Source organism: Bremia lactucae, linkage group LG1 (genome assembly GCF_004359215.1).
Source record: "Bremia lactucae strain SF5 linkage group LG1, whole genome shotgun sequence".
In the NCBI taxonomy this organism is placed as follows: Eukaryota; Oomycota; class Peronosporomycetes; order Peronosporales; family Peronosporaceae; genus Bremia; species Bremia lactucae.
This window is the reverse complement of record NC_090610.1, coordinates 8712792-8735466: the sequence shown is the minus strand read 5'-3', so window position 1 is coordinate 8735466 and position 22675 is coordinate 8712792. Positions and strand designations below refer to the sequence as shown.

Sequence of the window (22675 nt, the reverse complement as noted above, 5' to 3'; positions counted from 1 at the left end):
AGCAGGCAGAAATGTTCGTCCTGACTGTAGCTCTCCGGTATTCAAGAGGTCAACGAGCTCGTCACGTGGTAGACACCAAGGCTGCCGACGTTGACGACTCAACTTGTGCCTTAACAGAGACACACTTTCCTTGTGTCTTGCCTCGACGTCTGGTCTGCGTAATGACGCGTCAGCCAAGAAATTCGACATACCCGGCTTGTATTCAGCTTTAAAATTTAATTTAGAGAAGAATGTAAGCCATATTGCCATTCTAGGGGAGAGGTGCGGTGAGCTTATTGAGTCCGCAGTGATGCGTGATCCGTATAAACGATAAATTGCTCGCTGCGCAACAGGTGCGCACATGAGCATACTTAATTAAACGTAGCTTAGAGTAATTCAGTTCCCAGCTTACAAAAGCCGGGACTGATAAGAGATGACACGATTAACGCCGTCTTACTCCTTCTGCTTGAGTGCGTATTCGATGCAAAATTGCTTGAATCGCAGACGATGCGAAAGTGCTTATCCATGTCTTGTGCCTCTATAAGAGATTGCTTCACTGCTGTGAATGCAACTACTTGTTATTTTACCAGTATCCTTTTTAAGCGGGTCAGACATGGGTTAGTACGCTCTGAATAATTCTTGCTATACTTATGCAAGTAATTAGAGAGCCCTAAGAATTGGCGCAACTCATTCACGTGTCGTAGGATTGGCCATTCCTTTACATATTTTACCTTGTCTGTGTCTGCTCGTACACCATGCAACCCAGCGAAGGTATCTCGTGGACCCCAATGACGAATTTTTGCAAGTTGACGTACAATTGGGCGTCACCTAAAATCAGCAACACAACGTCCAAATGACGCTTGTGCGACTCTTTTTCGCTCAGCCCGTCCTCGGCCCTATTATGCACGAACACATCGTCAAAGTAATGAGAACGTAGGCACGGTGCTGACGCATCACTTGAGCCACCGCAAGATTGAATCTCGCTGGAACGTTTTCAAACCTTGGGGCATCACAAGTCACTCCCAAAGCATACCGCTTGGGATGCTTATTGCCGTTTTGGCTGTATCGGACTCTCTCATGAGTACCTGATAGTAGCCATTTTTTAAATCCAACGCGGAAAAGATAGTTGACTTTCCCATGGAGTTCAACAAGAACATCTTTCCGCTGGATTGGCGTTTGAGCCGATATAGTCACCGTGTTCAGCTTATTGTATGCATGGAACACGCGCCATCCACCTGTGGTTTTACGCACACAAAAGATCGGGCTGCAGTGAGGCGAATGTCCCGCCTTGACTTGCTTGTCGAAGGCTCATCGATATAATCGACTTGTGCGTTCGGCAACGGCCATTGAGCGGTCACACAATACTTGGTGCCAGGTTCGAGGTCTATTACGTGCCCCTATCGGCCAGTAGGCGGCTCGGCACTTCTTCTGGGAATACATTGCGATGTTTGCACAGAGCTCAAAGAACGGACTGTCTCTCAAGGCATCCCAACCTTGACAAAAAAGTGAACCGTTTCTTTTTGTCCGTTTCTAGGACGCTCTCGTCCATTGTTGACAACGAGCAACAGTCAACCAAGTTCTCGTCCGGAACCTGTGCGACTACTTCGTGGTTATTTCCTTTCTTAAGCTCGGAAATAAACAGATCCCACGATATCTCCGAGAGATTTACTTTCTCTTTGGCAGATCCCGAGACGTGCTGGAGACCCTCAACTGAGGATGCCTCCGCCATCTTGTCTTGACGGCCCCAAATATCTCGTTTGAAGGCCCGTTCTCTTCGACCAGGACTGATCCAGAGGTCCTTCATTCTTACGTGCCATTTATCCTCTTTATCGGTTGGGTAATCGATTTTCGAGTCACCAAGACTTTTTGACCTGGAAGTAGGTGTCGATGCTCTCTCGGCTAACGCAAACCACTTCCAACCGCACCAGGCTCTATGCTTTTTGCCAGTATTTGCAACGCTTGACTTCCTTTCAGCTCGCTATCTACTGCCGCGGGCTTAGGGCTTTGCGCAGGACCTTTAGACGCATATTTGTCATCGCCGTATTCACTACACCAAGTCACCTGACTTCGTGTTGGTACATTTTCAACTACACCAGGCTTTAGGCTCTGGGTAGGACCTGGTGACGTTTCAAGTCACCTGACTTCGTGTTGGTGCATTTCCAACTACACCAGGCTTTAGGCTCTGGGTAGGACCTGGTGACGTTTGACATCTCGTCAGCGCACCCTCTACCGTGTTGAATACGACAATCAGTTGTATAAGGCTCTCACAGGAGCACATTCTTTCAGGTGTCCTGCGTAGAGCAAGCAACTGTGCGGCTTGCACGCCAGTCTATCCATGGTAGGTGTCCTATCAACCATGGCATGCCTAGAATGAGTTCATATGAGCACTCCATTTCTAGTACTGTGAACCTCTCATTACGGAGAAGTCACTCAACTTGAAGGCGAATTCAACTTGAACTCTCTCAGATTTTGCGAGCGCGCTGTTCGCTAAACGAACGGTCGCCTCTTTTTGCTTGCCATTTTAACAAAGCGACTCATACATCGCCGGTCTCTGATTTAGAGCCGCGAGCTTTACAAAATATTAGGATACACTCGAATTCACGAGGAGAGTCATCTCATGGTCATAGCCTCGCACTAGAGCGCTGTAGACCAGCAGCGTTGAGGTCCGTACTTTCGTGACCTCAGGGACTATGATACCTATTTGTTTGATAACTCTGAACTAAGGGGTAGTTTATAAGTCCGCGTCAGTAGACGATCCCCCAAATACTACTCTCCTGCATTCCCGAACCTTTCCACAATAATAAATGCCGACAGCGAGCGCATCTCCTGCACATCTATTTGCAAAGGTTGCTTTCCTGTCGCTCTCCAAAGAAGCGCGCCTGAAGTAAACTTCGTTGTTCGGCGGCTGATACATGGCGCGAACCTTTGTCTAAAATATCGTCCATAGAGATAACGCCTTACTGTCCGTCATAAGCTCCGACTAAGCCTACTTTGAGGCCATACCGCGCAAATTCATTTAGCGTACGACACAAGCCGGGTGCGTGGACAATCGTGGGCGCTGCACTTCCATCGAACTTGGTTAGATCCATCCGAATGGGCCTCGGCTGATACGGCCGTCTCAACAGTCCTGTTGAGAGTCTCGCTCCGAGCCTGCTCACGCCAGAGCTCATCCTGAGTCTTTAAGACGTGCTCCGCCGCAGCATGGTTATGTGCCTCGGACGGGGCCGTTCGCTGTCAGAGCACAAACGCCTCAAACTGCTCCAACTGAGCAACGTGTTGCTCAGAAAGACTGTACAAGAGCCTGGCCAGGACTTGCTCACCAAGTCCTTGCGCCAAGTGCTCTGCCACCTCCCGATAACGTCCAGAGAGGTGGGAAACTGAACCCAATCGATGTTGATGCTCATCCCTCACTGACACGCTCAGAGAGACGGGTCGTGGGAAGGCCTTCTGGCGCTACCAACTGTAGGCGGTCGCTTTTAAAGCGGCCTCACATCACAAAGCACACACCTTCAAGCACAGCAAGAAAAAGGTTTTCCCCGTTTTCTCTCACGTGCGGTTAGGTAGTTAATAGGGGCCTAAGGCGACCTCATCCAACGAACTTTGTACGTCAGGACAAGTGACGTCACGGAAGCGTTTGCTCGTGTTCTCGTGCGCACTTGTTATCTAGGAAGTCCAAGACTAAATTGTATTGAATATAATTAAGTACAAGACCCTTTACCCATTGATAAGATGCCATCACGCCGATGTGCATCTCGACATATCGAGCGTATTGTTCTGTATACCTCAGCTCGCTGACGACGATAGACGTCATCCCTTTCAATGTAAATGCACCTATGTGCATCACATGCAGAAAGGTAGGTCACTATGTGAACCTCTCCCGAGTGCCAGTTCAATTTACTTCACATGTTAAGTGTGTGTAACATAAGGCAGCTAGGCTGTTACACTGGACAAACGTCTTCGTCCAAGGCGCAGGCCATACATATGCGGGCTGGTCTATAAGACCTGAGGCTAAGTCGCCTGATGAAGTCACCGTAATGCTCGCAAATATTGATGTCGCTATAGGCATGCTTTGTAGCGTATTTGCAAGAACCACAGACGCTTTGCATTGGACAAAATAGCTAAGACAATAAAGGTGAGTCAAAACGTTCCCAAAAAATTCCAGTAGGTACATATCGATGATGTTAGCTACATAGATTTTTTATTGCATATACTACATATCCTTGTATATAGAATGCATGGATACTGTCCAAATAAGTTGTCCTAACAGATCTTCGAGATCGCACTTGACGTGCAGCCACAAATTGTCAGTAGCAGATTTAGGCACAATCTTCCTTGTGTTGCTGAATACAATGAAATGTAATCAGCTTTCGTCCCAAAAAAAATATTGGTAGCCAGCGACTTTTAAGATAACACGTTTGCATTGGTAAATAATATATATCGTGTCGTTATGTAGTGCGAGTCTAGATGCATTTCTAAAAGTGCCCAGGTGGCTTGGCGGCACTTCCGTCCTGATAAAAAAAAATCATTGGCTTTAGCGATGACGCTAAAGCCAATGATATTTTTTTTATGGTCAATGCAATTCGCTCTTACTCAAAAAAATATGTTGACCAATTCTAGATTTAGTGATAGCTGAGTTCTGGTATGCCACGTATAATAAACTTATAGTTTTTATGAGATATATTTAATAAATTGAAGATGAGCCGCCGTGTAGCACTTAGAAAGATTTAGTGGACGGCTATGTAATTTCTTAACACACCCTACTTCAAATTATCTTTCCGTTGTGGTCACCTAAATCTTGCCATGTTAGGATTGACCACCTAACATACTTCGAAACATCCCACCTTTTTCATTCAAACTTTCTACTTCTATCTCCATATCTTTCATATCTTCGCAGCTTGTCTCAAAGCAATACTATGTCTTATGAGCATAACAATCGGACGTGGAAGTTCATATTTTTCACGTTAGTCATCTTGAAACATTAATTCCGATCAAGCTACCACGTCTTTTTGTAGTAATGTCTTAAGAATAATGAGACAGACAATGTTTTATAGCGCTTAAAGAGATTATTATACTTGTACGCCAATCTCGCATTGTGACCATTCGTGATGAATTTTATTCAGTGTAATTGTTCGTTGTTTTGCAACGGTCCGTGTAGAATGAAGCAAACCTGCTTTTAAAGAGTTTTGTCTAGACAGGAGCGTATAGGGTCTTGCATCTGCAGGTCAACAACGATCGAAAGGATGCATCACATAATATGGAACTGGGTCAATGCAACTACATCAGCTCATAGTATTCCGGAAATTTTCATCAGTGACAAGGAAAGCGAATCTACCCGCTATTCCATTGTAACGTGTTTTTTTAGAGCTGGTCGAAAGTTCTGTTGGTGAGTTCGGTCAGGCCTTGAAGGCTGGCAACTTATCGAATAACGTGGTCATTCGATTTGATGTTGAGCTGAACGCATCATCACTTCAGGAAACGTGAACAGTCCTTCAGGTCACACAAGCGGCACTAATGCTTATTGTATCATCGACTCCCAAGGATCGTTCAGATCCTCTCTCTTTTGTCAGTTAAGAGAAAAACGGAACTGAAGAATATTTTAAGGATTGCTGATTTCCCGTTGTGTCAGGAAGACAAACGGTTAGTGGCCATTTGTGCATGCCTACAAAGAGCTAAATGCAACCACTATACCGGCACAGACACCAATGGAAAGGATGTTCTTCCGAACACGTACGATGTACAGTGCGCTCGGCTTGCTCGACGGCTGCTATCAACTCCTCATACGAGTTAGTGATATTCCACTTACAGCGTTTAGCACCCAAGCGGTAGGCTTTGGGAGTGACTGGTGATGTCGCAGGGGCTTCCAATGTCCCAACTATTTTAACCGTCTGGTGACACAGCTATTTCGCCATCGAAAAGGCTAAGCATGATACCTTTTGATGACTTATTTGTCCACAGCCGTGTGGAGCAGGTTTGGTCGGATTGAAATAGCCACATTGGCTATTGCGATCTGTGCTCGATGCATGTGCACGAAGAAGTTTATGCCAACGCAGCAAAATGCATCTTTGGTGGGGGAGAGATCCCCCTACTTATGGCGCTTCATCGGATAGGGAGGCAGAAGCCAACCAGGCTAAAAGCCGTTGCCAAATAAAAAAAAGACGTAAGTAAGTGGTTTGGCCTTTTTGCCAACTACTTGCAGAGGTTCAGCAAACATTATGCTAATATGGCTCGGCCATTATCCAACCTCCTTAAGAAAAATATGGATTGGTGCCAGACAAGCACCGAAAATGATGCTTTTAAAGCGGTAAAATATATTTTCGCTGATGCTACAATTTTGGCTCATCCTGATTATTGCGGCATTTCAGTGTCGTATTTGTCACAACCGACTCAGTGCTCTGTTCAAACATATAACGATGGGCGGAAACGCATGATTGTGTTTGAGGCTAGGCTACCGAAAATAATTACATAATTTATGCGAACGACCTTTTCTGCCATGAAATATAATCTTGTCAAGCTCAGAGTTCATCAGCTTGGCAGCAGCCTTTTGTGATCTTCACCGATCTTGAGTATTACAGACCACGACTACCTATAGTAGCGATGGCCTAGTGGCTTTCATTCTTTGCAGAGTGTAACTTCGAGGTAGAGTATGAGCCAGGAAAGCATAATTCTTTGGAAGATGCGTTGTCACGCAGACCTGGTTATGAGCTCGCTCATGTTACTACTTTACGTCACCGATCACTGACATAATTCGTGCGGTATATGCCAAGATGAGCCGTTTGTAGCTTTGCATCAAAATCTCGGGAGCAAAGTTACATCGATAAACGTTTGATCGCTGCCTTCTGTGATGTCGCGCTGACAGTGGATCCTCCAAGCATCATTGCTCCCCAAGATGAGGCATTGAAAAATCGAATCGTTTACGAGTGCTTTTAGCGGTCATCGTGGTCGAAAGAAGAACTACGGCTGGGTGAGCTAGTGCTTAAATTCTATAAACGGGTTAGCATCTATAAGTGCACATGCAATTAGTGCCAACGAAATAAACCCTCACGGTATGTAATGGCGCCGCAGGCCAGTTTATTCGTACCCGTAAGTGTCGAATGTTTGGTTTACCGAAAGCAACACGGAATTCGTGGTTTTTGGTTGCAGACCATTTGAGAAGATGGGTAATTTAGCGGCTCTGTCGGATACCACTGATGGTGGTACAACTAAGCTTTCATTGATCGCGCGTTTCGTCAACACATTCTACCAGTGGAAGTTTGCTTTGATAGAATCCCATTTTTATTGGGTACATTTTCATTGTCGATCTTCTGAGTGCAAGGCACTTTATTGACATGTCCACAGAGAACCGTCCGCACACCGATGGTCAGACTGAGCGTGTGAGTAGCGTCATTGATTAGTTTCTGCAAAGTGTGTGGGTGAGATGTCGAAGCGTTGGAGCACAATGCTTCCTGTAGTTGAGGTTGCGTTGAAGATTGCTGTAAATGCCTCTACACGTACAATCCGTTCTTTGTAAGCGATCTCACACACACGCGTTATCTTAACTTTATCACTACTCGATTTACGGCTTGTTGGGGAGGACATTGCAATCGGTTTGCTGTTTTTAGCCCTATCACTGTTTGAAACAGGTTTGACAAGATAGCTGGCTGCTCGCGGCGCGATTAAATGACTGACGACATGTGCGTGATGAAACGGCTGATAGCCAAGCCAGACAAACAATGAACAAGTGGATGCTGAAGGCAGAAGCTGTATTTAATAAGCATGCGGTCGTATCCGAGGAACATAAAATGCAACAAAAATACATACGAAGGTAGAGTTTGCGGTCTTTAAAAGACAAATTGCGTTTACGCAGAATTGGACCATTTAGATTCGTAGCCAAGAAGGCTGAGCACATACGCTAAACCTTTCCCGCATGCTGCGCATACACCTAGAGTTTTACGTTGGCGTACATAAGCCATAGCGGGATTTTTCGCCGCGGATGCAGAGGTGCTTGCACTAGAATAGATGGATATGCCGCAGTCTGATGCATCCTCGCCAGATGTCAAGCGGACCCTCGAATCGATGTTTTTGGCATTGATTAAACGTTAGAATGCTTCTTGGACAGGTCTCGTTCATTCTGAGCAAGAATCTCACGGAGAAGCTTCATCTCGTGCCTCAAAGCATTATATAGTCTCCAATATTTGGGCTGCTCGATGAGCAAAGGGAGCCTTTAGTTTTACGGGGAGGAAATTTTAAAGCGACTTTGTCGCAAGCGCCAATATCTGTATTTGGTGAAGCGGCTCGGGTATTTCTAGAGTACGGGGTGCCCGTTCGGCAAGATTGCCCTTACGCTGTTGACGTTTAAAACGCTGCGTTAGGGCTACCTGCGTCGAAAAAAAACTTTTTATCAGTAGATGTGAGAACGAACGATCGTCAGTTATGGTTAAGATTGGGTCCGTGGTTGCACGTGCAATCGAAGCAGTGGCTGCTGGGCCTCATGCTGTGTACATAACACGGATTTCAATCGGCTTTCTTCAAATAATTTCGCAAAACAGTAGCGAAGATTCCTTTCTAGACGAATACCAACGCGTTTGTGCTGACTTGTAAAGCTCGAATATTTCTTACACGTCGGGTTCGATGAACCCATCGGATGAACGCATGATCTTCTTCGTGTTCCATTTCTCCATGAAAAAAAAATTGGAATATTCGTCATTCAGGACACGAGATGAGTGTAGCAGATATGACATTTTCCCTTTTCGAAACGTTTAAGTGGGAGTTGAGTCGCGCTGTACCCCTTCTATCCTCCGCGCCACGTACACCTGGCGCACCTAGGCATATTTCTCGTGCAGCCGGATCGGGTAAGACGCCTCTGTGTGTACTGCTTCAGTTCATATAAGAATTATGCAATACTAGATGAGCTGCTATTGCTGCATCGTGAAACTCACATAAGATTTTGGTGATTAGGTCTGGTGCGTCAGGTTGGCATGTTGGCTGAACTGCATTATCATATTACATATCGATGAGACCTTTTTCGATAACAAACTTGTCAAGTGGACATTCTGTCCAGATCTTTTCAAAGTATATGTCTTTGCGATAACCTTGCTAAGATGAATTCTCTATTAATTTGTTTTTGTGCCACTCCGACCATACGACTCTCCCACCTCCCGCGACTCGACATTGTTGACGAGAAGATGCAATGCCTTCAAGGGCAGAATTTCGGTCGAATTGGCCACGTGTCAACCAAGAAGATTAGCCTGCTGCTGATACGTCTCATCAGACGTATGAACGACGTGGACAACTCTATATCCGTCAATTCGGGCTGGTCGACCGCGTTGGTTACGAGAGGACAAGACAGATCATCAGCTTCAGCTTTTGACCGACCTTATACGTGATGCAATACAAAGACAAATTGGAAAGTAACGTCAGCATTCACGCCATCTTTGGAGATACTTATGGTTGATGCAACATCCATTTACACGCCGAGTTGTCTGTGTACACTTCAAAACAGCGGCCGTGTATTTATGGTCGCCATTTATCCATCGCCATTTTGTCGCGGGCAGCACTTTTCTCTTGAGACGGCCATTGAGTTCCCAATGCGGGCCAAAGTGCTTGGAGCATTAGAATTTATAAGGAGCCCAGATGCAAAGCTTTGCAGAGTGCATTGGCAACTCCTTATCTGCCGTGCATCGACAATCCATCCTTGGACACGTTGCTGGATACTTACCGTCTAGAGACCTTGAAGCACAAGGCATGGCGCTCTTCTTTTGCATCTTTCAAATGCATGGTTCTTCGTTAAAGGAGCTCCAAAGCCAAGGTAGGAGGCAATGGCGTGGTCGTTATTGTTGGTCCATTGCGACAGGGCACCTCCAATGGAGTATTTGGATGCATCCGTGATCAGGATGAATGTGTTACTAGAATCGGGCAGATTGTCGTCTGAAGTGCCAGTTTTAGCGCTACAAAAGCTTTTGACTGTTCGTACCCTAGTAAAGTCGAGCCTTAAAGAGTTCAGTGACGTATCTCCAGACCAACTTCCTGACGAGATGCCAACATCAGCGAAGTGAACTTTGAGCTACACATGAAACCGAATGCAGAACTTAGCCTCCGAGCTCCTTTTCGCCTGTCAAAAGCTGAGCAGGACGCTTTACAGGAGTTTGTGGATGAGAATTTACGCAACGGTTGGATTTAGGTATCGAATTCTCCATGGATTTTAAACATTATTGGTATTCCAAAGAAATTCTTAGTAACAGGAATGTTTTCAAAACGTGCGGGTTGTTTGCGAGGCGGAAATATTAATATTCTTTTTCGCTGGATGATTGACTATCACTACGTGAATGGCATCGTGGCTAAAATCCCCTTACCCTTAATAAAGAGATTTTTAATTGCATGGAGGGACGCAAGTAGTTTTAATTACTGTATCTCGCACAAGGCTTAATCAGATGGTAGTATACCACCAAGCTTACCAAAACGGCTTTTCGAACTCAAAATCAAACCTACCAATCGTGTGTAGCTTCTCTGGGCTTGGTATGAATGCTCGGAGTGTGGTTGCGTCCGATGCGAACATTTCTCGATAAACTTGGCAATTTGTTGTCGTCTATCTCAACGGTATTTGTATCTTCTCTAGTGCAATGCAGGGCGAAGCTGAACACTTGCGCGCGGTATGCGACGTGCTGCGCACAACACAACTATACGCTCGACTATCAAAGTGATCATTTGGTCGCACGGAGATTGCATCTTAGGACATATGATTTCCGAAAATGGGCTCAAAGTTGATCCGAGGAAAACTGACGCATATTTAACCTTCCAGACACTAAATGTTGGAAAGAGTTACTTAGTTTCTCGGACTCACAGGGTATTATCGTCGACTCATCTGCAATTTGCACGGACGCTTTGTCCGCTTAAGCCACTTGTTAAGCAGAATGCTCCATGATTTACCTTCGAAGTCTCCTGGTGCTCGATTGAGTGACTTTTACTTTGAGAATTTTAGTATAAGCTCTCTGTATTGGTGGTAAGGAAAAGTGGTGCCAATAAGCTCAGATAACTGCGCTCTTGCAGCTACTACGATTGGCTGATTGCGACAGTTATTTTGAGGATTGAACTGCATGAACAGTTCAACTCTTGAATAAATTGGCGCAATTAGCTCATCGAAGTAATCGGGCAACCATGGTTACCCGATAATGATATCATGACTTTACGGTAGTTCCCATTCAGTGAACTTCATGTTGGGGGACATCATTAATCCATCGGTTATGTCGCTCGCTGTAACTTGTTTCGCTGATAGGAAGTCCACGTTCCATCGAACCGGCTCGCTTGTACGTGTTGGGTGCGTAACAAAGTCGACGCTAAGCCTGGCTAGCTTGTTGAAAATCTGGAATCGATAGAACCTTCACGCGGTTTCGACTAATACAACCTTCTCGTTTGAATAGCTTGCTCGGTGAAGGAACTGTGATTGTCGGATTGATTGTTTTGACGTGATGTATACCATCAGTTTCCGATTCTGTGGTAACGCTTACCGTAGGTGCATTGACTGTGACGCGATCAGACACCACGGCGTCGGAGTCCGAGTCCGAGCCATCGTCGTGCTTTTTACTCACAACATGGTTGATGTGTTGAATACGGTTGGTGTTGGAAGACTGACCATTTAAACGGTCTACTAATGTCTTTGCTCTCTGTGTGTGACCGACCCACAGTACACTGAGCCGAACGATATTTGGGACCCACCGCACTTGAAGCGACGACATTCGTCACGACGGTAATTCCAAACTACTGATGTCCATAGGTTCCGAATCATTATGGTCGCGAGATCTACGAGTAACGTACGACCTGAGCGAGGTCGATCCCTGTAGTTCCCTTCCGTTTCAAACAGGGTGTGAACGATCAATGTCCAGTGCAGCAGTGATTTTCTCCATCTGTGTGGTACATCGTCGATATTGACCCTCTTCTTTGGCATGATTATTAAGTCCGCGCAGGAACTATAAGATTTCTTAGGCTTGCACGTGTATCGTACTTGCATGACCAGGTGGCGAAGTTGGCAGCGTAATCGGGATGGTCCTGTTCTGTTCGCGGAGTATCGTTCATCTGATCGCGTAAACGCTCTTGCAAAGTGACGGGAACGAATTCGCGTTCCACTTCCGCGAAACTCGTTAACACTCGCTGTGGTGACCTTTCGCATGACGTGCCACTGCGCAGCACAATCCTTAATAGCCCCTCCCAAGACGGCTTGAGTTTGATGAATTATTTCAGGTAATTCCAATTCACTCCTCTTGCTAAAAAAATTGTTCCGTTTGTTCCTGTATATTTAAAACGATTATGGCATGGTACCGCCGTAAGTTGGTAGTTTGACATCATCCAGTTTTGACCCTGATAACTATTTGGAGTTCTTCATTTCATCTATAAAAATTCCGCTTGTAGTTGCATGGTCGCGACCATAGATGCAGCAGTTGCCATGCTGTTCGGCAGTTATGGTGTATACAAATTAACTCACCTGCTATTAACTTATCAGCTATAGTATAGTACAAGCTAATTCAGAGTCGTATAATTTGTTTCATCATATTATGCTGATGTCTTTACTGGACGAGAATTAGGTGGAGAAACGTGTGTCGTGATTGGCTTCTTGTCGAACTGGTATTTGAATACTCATGTAGATCGAATGTCTACGGTAGTTTCCAGACCTAGCAGCTGGCTACTCTGCTCTACTAGCCGCACTTTTGAAGCCTTGCATGAGTCGAATCTTCCCGTTAAAGTCAGATGTTTCTCAAACGTGCAAAGAATGCGGCTAGTCCAACGTTCGATCAGTTTTTGACGGCAACGATCAGGTTTGTCCGGAATGGCTATCGACAGGTGCTGCAATGGGCCTTTCGTCGTGTGTTTTGAAAAGTCTTGCGTGAGTGATGATGACCCATGCGTTGAAGTGCTAACCTTCAATTAATCAATCGACCTAACGCTTAACAAGGCGAGTAATAGCCAAAAATGACAACGTCTTGGTTGAAGTTATAGTCATTGGAGCAAGCGTCTGCCCACAAAAAAAGAGGGGCTCACACACGTCAATACGATCACTGCTTGGCCTGAAGGCGACGACGGCGGGGCGGCAGTTAAGACTGCAGCGGGCACGGCAGTGGCGACGGGAGGAGGCAAGACCATCGCGTGCTACCAGCTGATGTATTACGTGTATGTAAAAGGGAGAGTGCTAACCACTGACATGCATACCTTAGAGTTAGTCGCTGTTTCTGTCGTTTTCCTGTTATCTTCTTTCTCTAACTGGTTTTATGAATTCCTACAAGAACATCAAACATACTTAAATGCCCAGATTTTGCGCCTGTCCTTTGTAGCGACTGACCAAGAATTCGGTAGAGCGCCTTTAGGCGCATGCTTGCCAATATACTAATTACGTGCAGTTACCACGCCTTTTTCTTCCAGGTTCTTTGTGCAATCTGTGAGTCGAGAGCCACATCGTGACATGTAACGTATGCACATACGTCCCCCAGTACTGGCACACAGCCGCTCCTTGCGGGCTGATGAAATACACCAATTATTTGAATCGTCACCCGCACAGGCGGCAGGTGCGGAACCTGTTCTGTCACCCTTCGCCCCCACAGAACAGGTCGATTTTTCAAATTCCTGGTTTTCTGCGGAATTCTGACATTCGGTGATATCGCAACGGCCCGCGCTGCCGCACTTGTCTTCATGCGCTCCATGTTGAAAAAATATTTCCGGGGTTCTTCATCTCTTATACCTGTTGGACGTCGGTAGGGCATGCGACCTGCTAGCCCACCACCGCGTTTTCGATCAGCCACTGCCTAGTCCCTGGAAGGGTCTACCTTATCAAGTTGCCCTCGACGCGGTCGAGTAGTTCGCCCCACTCTATCCCGCCATCTCCTTCCGTAACATCATCGTAGTTGTCGTCGTCGACGTCGCCGCTCTCGTCCACGTCCTAACCTAATCGCCGTTATTGCCGTTGTCGTCCTAGCTTTCCCGGATTGCCTTAACCGCCACTATTATCGCGAACCCGCTGCGCTTCAACCTTTTGGCGCAATTCTTCGTACGTGTCGCAGAGCCGGTCTTTCCTTTTTTGGTCCGTTTCGCGAACGCGGAGCGGATCTCCAGACGACGCTGAGGCGGGGGCTGGGTGGGTTACACCGGACTTGCCCTTCAAGACGATTGGCTTGTTTTTGTATTTTCTAATAATATACACCTTTTGGTGCACAGGACAATACCACCTCCCATTATGCTTTGGAGAATTTATCGGCTCCGGGTATCGAACCCGGGACCTCCCGGTCCTGAAGTGACTGGCGGAACACTACACCACCAGGATCGATCTGGTGGTGGCTGGGGCGGCGGCTGGGGTGGTTGTTGAGGCTGATAAATCACGTTTCGTGCAGCAAAATAATAATCTATCCCATCATTCAGACGTACCGTCCACCTTATGGTCTCTGCGCGCCCGCTAATTCTGTCTGTCCTCGCTCCGCGCGGTCATCATGGCTTGACTTGGTCATTTGAATTCTGGTTTCGTGGTCTTCGCTCGGGCGCGAATTGTTGGTTATGTCCGCGGTCAATTTATTGGTCATGGCCTTCTTCGCTTTACTATTTTGGCCGGTAACGGGTTCAGTACCTGACAAGAATCGTCTTCATGCTTAGCGTGACGTGCTCGGAAACCTCATTATTTTCCCTTCAACTATCTTAGTGTACAATTATAATGACACTTTTATCACCCACTTAACAAACGAAAAGGTTTCGGACAGGTAATTATTCCGAAAAGTTACACTTTTTTGTTGCGACAGCCAATTCATAGCTTTCCTTACAGTACAGTGCGGTGCTTTTTAGCTCATTTTTATCTTAACAACTCGATGAAATCTGAAATGAAGCAATTGAGCTGCTAAGAAGAATATTTCTGACAAAAGAACATATCGCACAGCCAATCAAAAGCCATAAATATAAGCCTTTGCTGAGTTCCCACCCCATACTTGGTGATGATATAAAATGTGGCTTGCATGCACGCCAGCACCATAAGTATAGCAAAAACATGGACTTTCTTTCGTTTAAATTATAATTACCTCGACACCCTGCAATTGATAACTTTTGTTGTTTGCGCACTCGCCCGCGACAACTTTCTTGGCAAAAATGCAAGCAGAATAGTTGGGACGTCAAACCATTTCGCTGCAAAGATATTTCTGCTTTCATGAGGTATAACATACATGATCTATTAAAACAAGCAACTTATAAACTACCCAAATGCGTTGAATCACTTGGATCTGTGATTTAAACTACCTGTGGTCACTGTATCACAAGTCATTGCGCCATTATCCTGCCCGCAAGCATGTAACATTTCTTAACGCATGCACAATGCAAACACTGATTGGCTTACCCTTTGAGCCGAATCTCATAGCGATCTTTGGTATCTTTCGCATCATTCCATGAATTAGTAAACGAGGCAGTGACGCGCCTGTACCAATGTCCTCCCACTTATGACGTCGGTAGCAGCTGCGTCAAGACTATCTATCTCTGCCATGAGCTCCTATTACCAGACGAACAGTCTCGAAACTACACAAAAGCTACTGTTTAAAAGTAGACAAAGCCAAGGTCGGTCGTAAGATATGGCGAGTCACATTGATCATCACCTTTTGGCGGTACCGAGTTCGCCACTGTAACCGTTTCTTAAAAAAATAAAAGACCAAGGCTTGCGGAGAAGAGCCAGAAAGAAGAGCCTTAGACACTCTTTTCCAGAAGATGCACTCATTTGCAAATTCGACCCCCCCCCTTGACGTGCCGTGATGTATCATGGCGTTAACCGCCCAGATTGGCAGCAGCCTGGGTATGCTGTACATTCGTCGACGCAGTCTCAAACAGGGTGGTTCCCTCTACAAGACTCGGCACAACAGCCACAAACGTGGAATGGATGGCTACACGATGCCCCCATTACAAATGAGTTAAGCCCGAGCCATCAAATCGACTCCTCTGCCTCCATGCACACGACGATGCCAGCACCACCCTATATATGGACTGGCGAGCCACTATTGCAGCCGCTACAGATTCGTGGGGTTCACTCGTTACCAAACTATTCTCGACCTCTTTCGCCTTATGACACGGAGCTTCTCGACCAAACTTCTACTAATCACCATCAAAAGGCTACAAGGCCGACACTCCTTCGCCGTACGAAGCAGCTTGCTATTGGCCGTTGGAAGATTGAAGAGCATCATAGGTTTTTACAAGGCCTGGAGACCTATCAAGGTCCTGCATGGGGCGAAATTGCCCGTCTTATTGGCACCCGCACATCGACACAAGTGCGCACCCACGCGCAAAAGTTCTTTACAAAGTTAGCTCGTTTGAATCAAACGGTACCCTACTTCGAAGTACAGATTCAAAAGGAGCGTGCTCGACTCGTGGCACAAGGTGCTAGCGTCACTCCCACTGCACAAAACCCCTTGCAACAACAACTTGCGACCGTATCACCTCGTAAACGACTCGCATCGACAAACTCAAGTCCACGGCAATTGATAAAGCAGTACAAAGATGATGGAGTGTGTGACTTGAGCGCACAAGGGGCTTCTATTGGGGAAGTTTTGATTTCTTTAAATGAACCCATTGTGGCCAAAATGGTGTCGCAGCCTCTTCTAGAGGATAACACGAGACTACTCTCAATGACGCCACTGCAATCATTCGACAGTTTACCGCCAACGAGCCCACGTGCCACGTCTGACACTGAGTCGTTGCCTTCCATGAACAAACTGCTGTTAGGCAGCACTAGCGCTGGTGCCTCAATTTGACTTTATGACTGGATACGGAGATGTACAATATTAATCTACATACATTAGCCCAGTATTACTTCTTTAAAAAAAAAAACACCGTATCGTTCAAATTCCTATTTTAATTGGTCAAAAAAAAGACGTCACTGCTTTATCAATGCGACGTCGACCGTCGGTCAAAAAGCCGCATGTTTCTCGTCGCGAGCCCACGCGTCATGCCGTTGTAATGGTGCTAGGAGACGTTGGCCGTAGTCCACGAATGCAATACCATGCGCTATCTCTAGCGCGCTTGTCGTCAAATCTGCGTGTGACGTTGCTTGGGTACGCGGGCGAGAGCTGCGTGCCCGATGTTGCGCGCCAGAGCAATATTAACGTGTTGACATTCTCTCCGCTTTTACAACGTCTTCCACGCAAATTCTTTGTACTTGTGGCTCCGATGAAGGTATTTTTACAGCTGCTGCAGCTCTTCTGGCTGCTTCTGGTCACGGTCGGCAGCTTGGACCTCGTGCTGCTGCAGAACCCGCCAACGTATAAAAGATGCAATAAAGATCACATACGTAGCCGCCTTCTAAGCCATTTTTTTGTGGGCCTTTTGCATTACAGAATCCCAACTTTCGTGGTCGTTTGGCTTTGCTGTCGACTCAAGGGCGCCAAGTTTGTAATTGACTGGCATAATCTGGGGTACACTTTGTTGGCAATATCCATTGGTAAAGGACACCCATTGGTCAAGGTGAGAGAAACTGAGATAATATAACGTACTATTCTTATTTCAATTCTAACATGAATTATAGGTGGCCAAATGGGTAGAGCGCGTATTTGGGCGCAAGGCCGATGCAAATTTTTGTGTCACGCACGTGATGCAGATGTGGCTTCATGAGACGTGGCAAATTAAAGCTACTGTACTTCACGACAAGCCTCCGCCCTTTTTCAAACCCACTACGCTCGAGTTGCAACACGAATTGCTTACTCGCGTCGGCGACCAGTTGCAACATTGCAATGACGTACATAGTTTTGGGTATTTTTTTATTACTATTGAATTTGCTTATGTGGAAATTTTGTATTTTGGATAAATATACAGCTCGTTGCATGGGAGAAGCAGGCTAATATTGAAGATACTCTGCTGACGCGAAAACAAAAAAATTGCCATTTCACTGGATTGAACGGCAAGGATGTCGTACAATCACGCGACAACCGTCCGGCTATGGTTATCAGCTCGACGAGCTGGACTGCGGACGAAGATTTTGGAATTCTTTTGTCGGCACTCGAACATTTAAATGCCCGCACCTCTTCGCTCGACGTGACAGAATTTCCTAATCTTCTTGTAGTGGTGACTGGAAAGGGTCCTCAAAAAGCCATGTATCTCGAGAAAATCCAGACGCTTGCATTCCAACGCATACGAATTGCCACAATGTATGCTTGGACACTTGTCGATTTAATGGCAAAAAATATGTCACACCTTTTAATATTATTGTCAGGTGGCTTGAAGCAAGCGACTACCCACTTCTTTTGGGCACTGCGGACGTAGGAGTTTGCCTACACACGTCGTCTTCGGGTCTAGATTTGCCCATGAAAGTACTAGACATGTTTGGCTGTGAGCTTCCAGTATGTGCCATTGGATTTAATTGCTTGGACGAGCTTGTTCAGCACGGCATGTACGTTTGAATAGTAGGGTCTTTTTGAATTTTCAAAACAGCGCTTAGCTCATTTGCTTGTGTAGAAATGGCCTTGTCTTTAACTCATCAGAGCAACTTTCAGCTCAGCTCTTTGATCTACTCCAGGGCTACCCTAAAAATACTAGACAGCTTGACCATCTCCGGACGTCGCTGAAAACAGTGAAGGTGCGTGTGCTTCGACTTTAATGCGCTGACCTTCAAATTAATCACTTTTCTGCAGCGCTGGCCAGAGAATTGGAAACGTGTGGCTGCACCAATCTTCAAGAAGCATCTCCGTCTTCGGTCCAGCCGAACCAGTGTACTTTAATTAACGCTTTGTTCACAATTAGACGTAACGGATTTGTAATCGTGACTTCGTAATCCTATTAAGTCCGAGTGTAACCAGTACCCACTAAAAAGTAGTAAATATCTCAAAAACCCTTCCATAACATATGGCGACACCCGGAGGCTTTTCGCTTGGTATCTCTGCGGAGGAGAAGCTTGCCCTCCCTCTAGGTGATGACCTTGCTTACTTTTTGCTTTGCTTTCAAAAGTATGTTACAATGCCCTTTGTAGATGCGCTTATTCAAAAGGCGAAAACGCACAAATTAATGGTCAAGGCAACCGACAAAAAGAAGACTCAGATTGCGCCGAACAAGTCCAAGAAACAGAGCCATAAGAAACAAAACGTCAAAAAGACAATTATTGTTCCTGTATCAAAGGCCGCTGTACGTGAATATAAAGCTCAAACAGAGGATATAGGCTGAATTATATTCTGTGGACGATAAACAGCGTGCAAAGGTCAACACGGCCTTAGCGTCAGCCAAACGCCAAACCGTAATCAACAAACGGCGGCCTGGGCTAGTAGTTTCTGGCAAGAATGGCAAAAAAAACGTTCCAATCGTGAGCTTGCGACCCTATAAGACGTCAGCAGCGCGCAAGCACCTCAAAAAGACCAATGTAGCGATTCAAAAAGGACTCGACGTGTCCAATATTCTTAACCACTTTCGCACGCACCCAAAGAAGTTTGACGTGCCGAAGGGCAGCAACCTTCGCGTCACCATAAAGTGCGTTGTTGTTTTTGTACTTGCAGATCAATTGTAGTGAGGCGGGACTTATTGATATTTTTGGTTTGTTTGCAGCCTGAATAATGTCGAACCCGTATTAGGCAGACACAAGTAGTCCATACGCATAAGGTGGTTAAGATAGCTTGCAGTGTTTTTTAGCATTCGATTTGGTCTTTCGTCATTTTATCATGAGTTCACTCAAGTCAATTAAGTTGACGCCAACAAATCGAAACACTATTTTACTGCTAAAGCTGAAAATCTCAAAAATAAGACCAATGCCGAATCCTTGTTTCAGAAATTTAGTGTTTTTAAAACCGTCCTAGTTCATATGATGTAGTGCAATGAATCCAAAAAAGTTATGTGTTGCATCTCGATCCGCACTACTTTGGCGTAGCAGGAAGCACACGCTGGAGCCATTGAAGGACATGGTCTAGTTCCTCCATACAAGCGCCGTGCTCCAAGTCCGCGTACGAGTGAAATTCGATGTTTTTCACGCCAGCCGCCTGGAGCTTCTCCTTGGACATGTTGCCATAGTCAAAGCGCACCACCTGATCTTGCTCCCCATGACACATAAGTAGCGGCACATTTGCGGTTTCGGGTGCGAATTGGAACGACTGATGCAAGAGAATGTTTATCTTGCGTCAAGAAGGAAGAGATGACGCATACAAGCTAACGTACATCGTGACGAGGTAAGTAGCCCGACAGTGCTATAATTCCTCCAAGGACCGTCTTTGATTGATAACCCGAGAAAAGGGACAAAGCAGCACCTTGACTAAACCCTCCAAGAACAATGCGAGATAAAGGAATTCCTTCTGCCACCTCTTGCTGAATAATTGCCATAATGCGGTCGCGAGAGGCATCGATTCCGTCCGCGTTATCAGCATTTACGTGAGAAAGCGACTTAATATCATACCACGCGGGCATCCGCATGCCCATGTTTAGTGACACGGGCATGGACGAAGCTGCGAATGACGAAAGAAAATCGACTTTACATGTATTCTTTACTTAAATTTGCATGGAATGTACCTGTAGGCAGCACAAACTTTACGTGTGGCAAATCCTTAGCGAGCATGGTCATGGCGTCGCTCCAGCCTTGGCCTGTATCGCCCAGGCCGTGTAAAAATACAACCTGGAATCATGTTTGAAGTGAGTTATGTGTATAGGCGTGAAGAAAAGGAAACAAATACCGCAGCCGTGGGGTGTCCTGAAGACAAAACGATATTGTTGTTAGCATTTGTAGTCATGCGGCAAGTGTTCATGGCTCGGAGGTAGATGCTTGCGAAAGGTTTGCGAGCTCTGGCCACGAGCATTCAAATCGAGTCGATTATCGACTGAAATGTGAAAACCTTAAACCAGCCAATGGATGAAGACAATATCTTAACTTTAACATTATTCTTAAGAATTGCTGCGGACACACACCCAATTTAAGCTACGGATACACCTCTAAAAGTGGAATTTTGTCTACAGATATAAATTTCCACAAAAAACCAAAAAGTAACGTATTGTAATAACAATAACAAACATTGCCGAGAGTAATCGCAAAAGGTGTTGTTAAGAAGTGGGCGGTAGCTGCAAGGATCCCGCGCGCACCATTTTCGTGCAGCGCGATCTGAACAATCTCTTAGGCACACCGTACGTGACATAAAGTACCTCTTCTCGTCGCTAGCCTCCTTTTATTTCTTTATCGTTTGTGCTGCAATTCAAAACTTAAATTGTAACGGTTTAAAGTTGAGCAAATGTTCCTAGTGTTCGTTAAACACTTGAACGAAAGCGTAAACGACAAAAATATCTTAAGTGATTATATATGCTCACCAATAAAACGTTACCAGAGCCCGAAATACGAAAAAGCTGCAGAAACTCAGACTTTTGTTTCTTGACAGATCGCTCAAAAGGCTGCCGATGAAACGGGGTGTATCGTTACATGAAATTAACACTTTAAGTATGTAAATTAATACGTTATTTTAAAGGTAGATAATATTTGGAGACTATTACTTTACATGGAAATATTCTAAAGACTTATCCATTGATAGATATAGACCATTATATCGACTTTCTCCGCGGTCCAGTCAGCGCTGGACGCGCGCAATGAAATAGCCAGATAAGACTTAATTACATGTTTTAAATTAGTTTATAATTAAGTTAGTAATAAGTAGATAGAACATAAGAGCTTAATAATAATAATACAGTTTCTAATTGACCCTCTTTATTTGAAGAGAGTCTTCATCTGCACGTACTAGTGTACTTGATGTGACGTAAGGCACCACTCGCACTGAGGCAGTGCGAAGTGGACTTGTACCGAAGCAGTACAAGTCGGCAGTGCCCCGTTATACCTGGTAGCACTTTGTAGTCCATCCAAGGACCACAGTTCCATCATCTAACATGGATATCTTAGATGATAATGGAAATACGCATCACGTTTGAGAATGACTCGTATTCAAGGGGGGGAGGAACTTGCTCGAGCAAAGAACCTATCAGCTGTTGCTCATCATGCATTGGCCCTTAGGACAATCCGAAGAATACTAATGTTGATTAATTCAACATTGAAGTGGACAAACTCAGTATGAAGACAAAAAGCCATGGACCTTGTTAAGTCTTGGTGGTGCTAATCAACCTAAGTCGCTCAAATCCATGCGGTCACTCCTAGCGTAATAAGGACAATTTGCCGTTACTGACTTTGATAATGGTGCCGAAAAAATCAGCAACGAAAACAATTGTACTAGTTTATCCGTAGACAGTAGGACTAGGTCATTAAGATCTATGAAATATTACGTTTGCTCTTCCACTTTTGTCAAAGTTCTGTTTCTGTCGGTCCACCGCATCATCAATGGATTTCTGTAAGAAACGGACCACTGCTTCTCTAGCCAGCAGGAATCACCTGCTGACCCGTTTTTTTTATAGTGCGACTGGTTCGCACTGCGGAGATGTCAATCTCCTCTTTAGTGAGAGCATTATTGTTCTTCCTACCAAAACATGTACTGACGAATGTAGGAGTGATAATTACTGCACAGGTATATCGGCCCTTTTTGTGTTCTACATCGCCAAACACGATCGAGATGACTCGTTATTAGGCGTTTTGTGTTGGGCGTCTCCGCCCGTACCATCAGTACGAAGCTTCTTCCGAGATCGGATTACAGCGGAACGGTCGAAGGCATCCGCCAAAGCCTGATGGTGCCGAACCAAAGCCTCACGGTCTCAGGACATAGACTGATTCTCGTGAACCAGACGATCCACTCTTTCTTTCAATGAAAGAATTTTCAAACGAGCTGTCACC

At 45.5% G+C, this 22675-nt stretch overlaps 4 protein-coding genes across 4 annotated transcripts; 2 read left to right on the top strand and 2 right to left on the bottom strand.

The window, feature by feature from the left end:
• Positions 1-11288: 11288 nt before the first annotated feature.
• On the bottom strand, positions 11289-11687 carry CCR75_002922 (uncharacterized protein; the record flags this gene model as incomplete). The annotated part of the gene is made up of 1 exon (XM_067961019.1): positions 11289-11687. The coding sequence occupies one exon, from the start codon at positions 11685-11687 to the stop codon at positions 11289-11291; it is 399 nt and encodes a 132-aa protein (XP_067820402.1).
• Positions 11688-15713: 4026 nt separating this feature from the next.
• CCR75_002921 (uncharacterized protein) lies at positions 15714-16706 on the top strand (the record flags this gene model as incomplete). Its single annotated transcript, XM_067961018.1, has 1 exon — positions 15714-16706. One exon carries the CDS (start codon positions 15714-15716, stop codon positions 16704-16706), a length of 993 nt encoding a protein of 330 aa, XP_067820405.1.
• A 136-nt stretch (positions 16707-16842) lies between these two features.
• On the top strand, positions 16843-18790 carry CCR75_002920 (uncharacterized protein; the record flags this gene model as incomplete). Its single annotated transcript, XM_067961017.1, has 7 exons — positions 16843-17213; positions 17289-17415; positions 17477-17686; positions 17764-18095; positions 18161-18337; positions 18403-18523; positions 18579-18790. 7 exons carry the CDS (start codon positions 16843-16845, stop codon positions 18663-18665), a joined length of 1425 nt encoding a protein of 474 aa, XP_067820404.1. The 3' UTR covers positions 18666-18790.
• An 881-nt stretch (positions 18791-19671) lies between these two features.
• On the bottom strand, positions 19672-20838 carry CCR75_002919 (uncharacterized protein). Its single transcript, XM_067961016.1, has 4 exons — positions 20592-20838; positions 20431-20533; positions 20083-20366; positions 19672-20018 (listed from the first exon to the last, which is right to left on the bottom strand). Exons 1-4 carry the CDS (start codon positions 20712-20714, stop codon positions 19785-19787), a joined length of 744 nt encoding a protein of 247 aa, XP_067820173.1. The 5' UTR covers positions 20715-20838; the 3' UTR covers positions 19672-19784.
• Positions 20839-22675: the final 1837 nt, after the last annotated feature.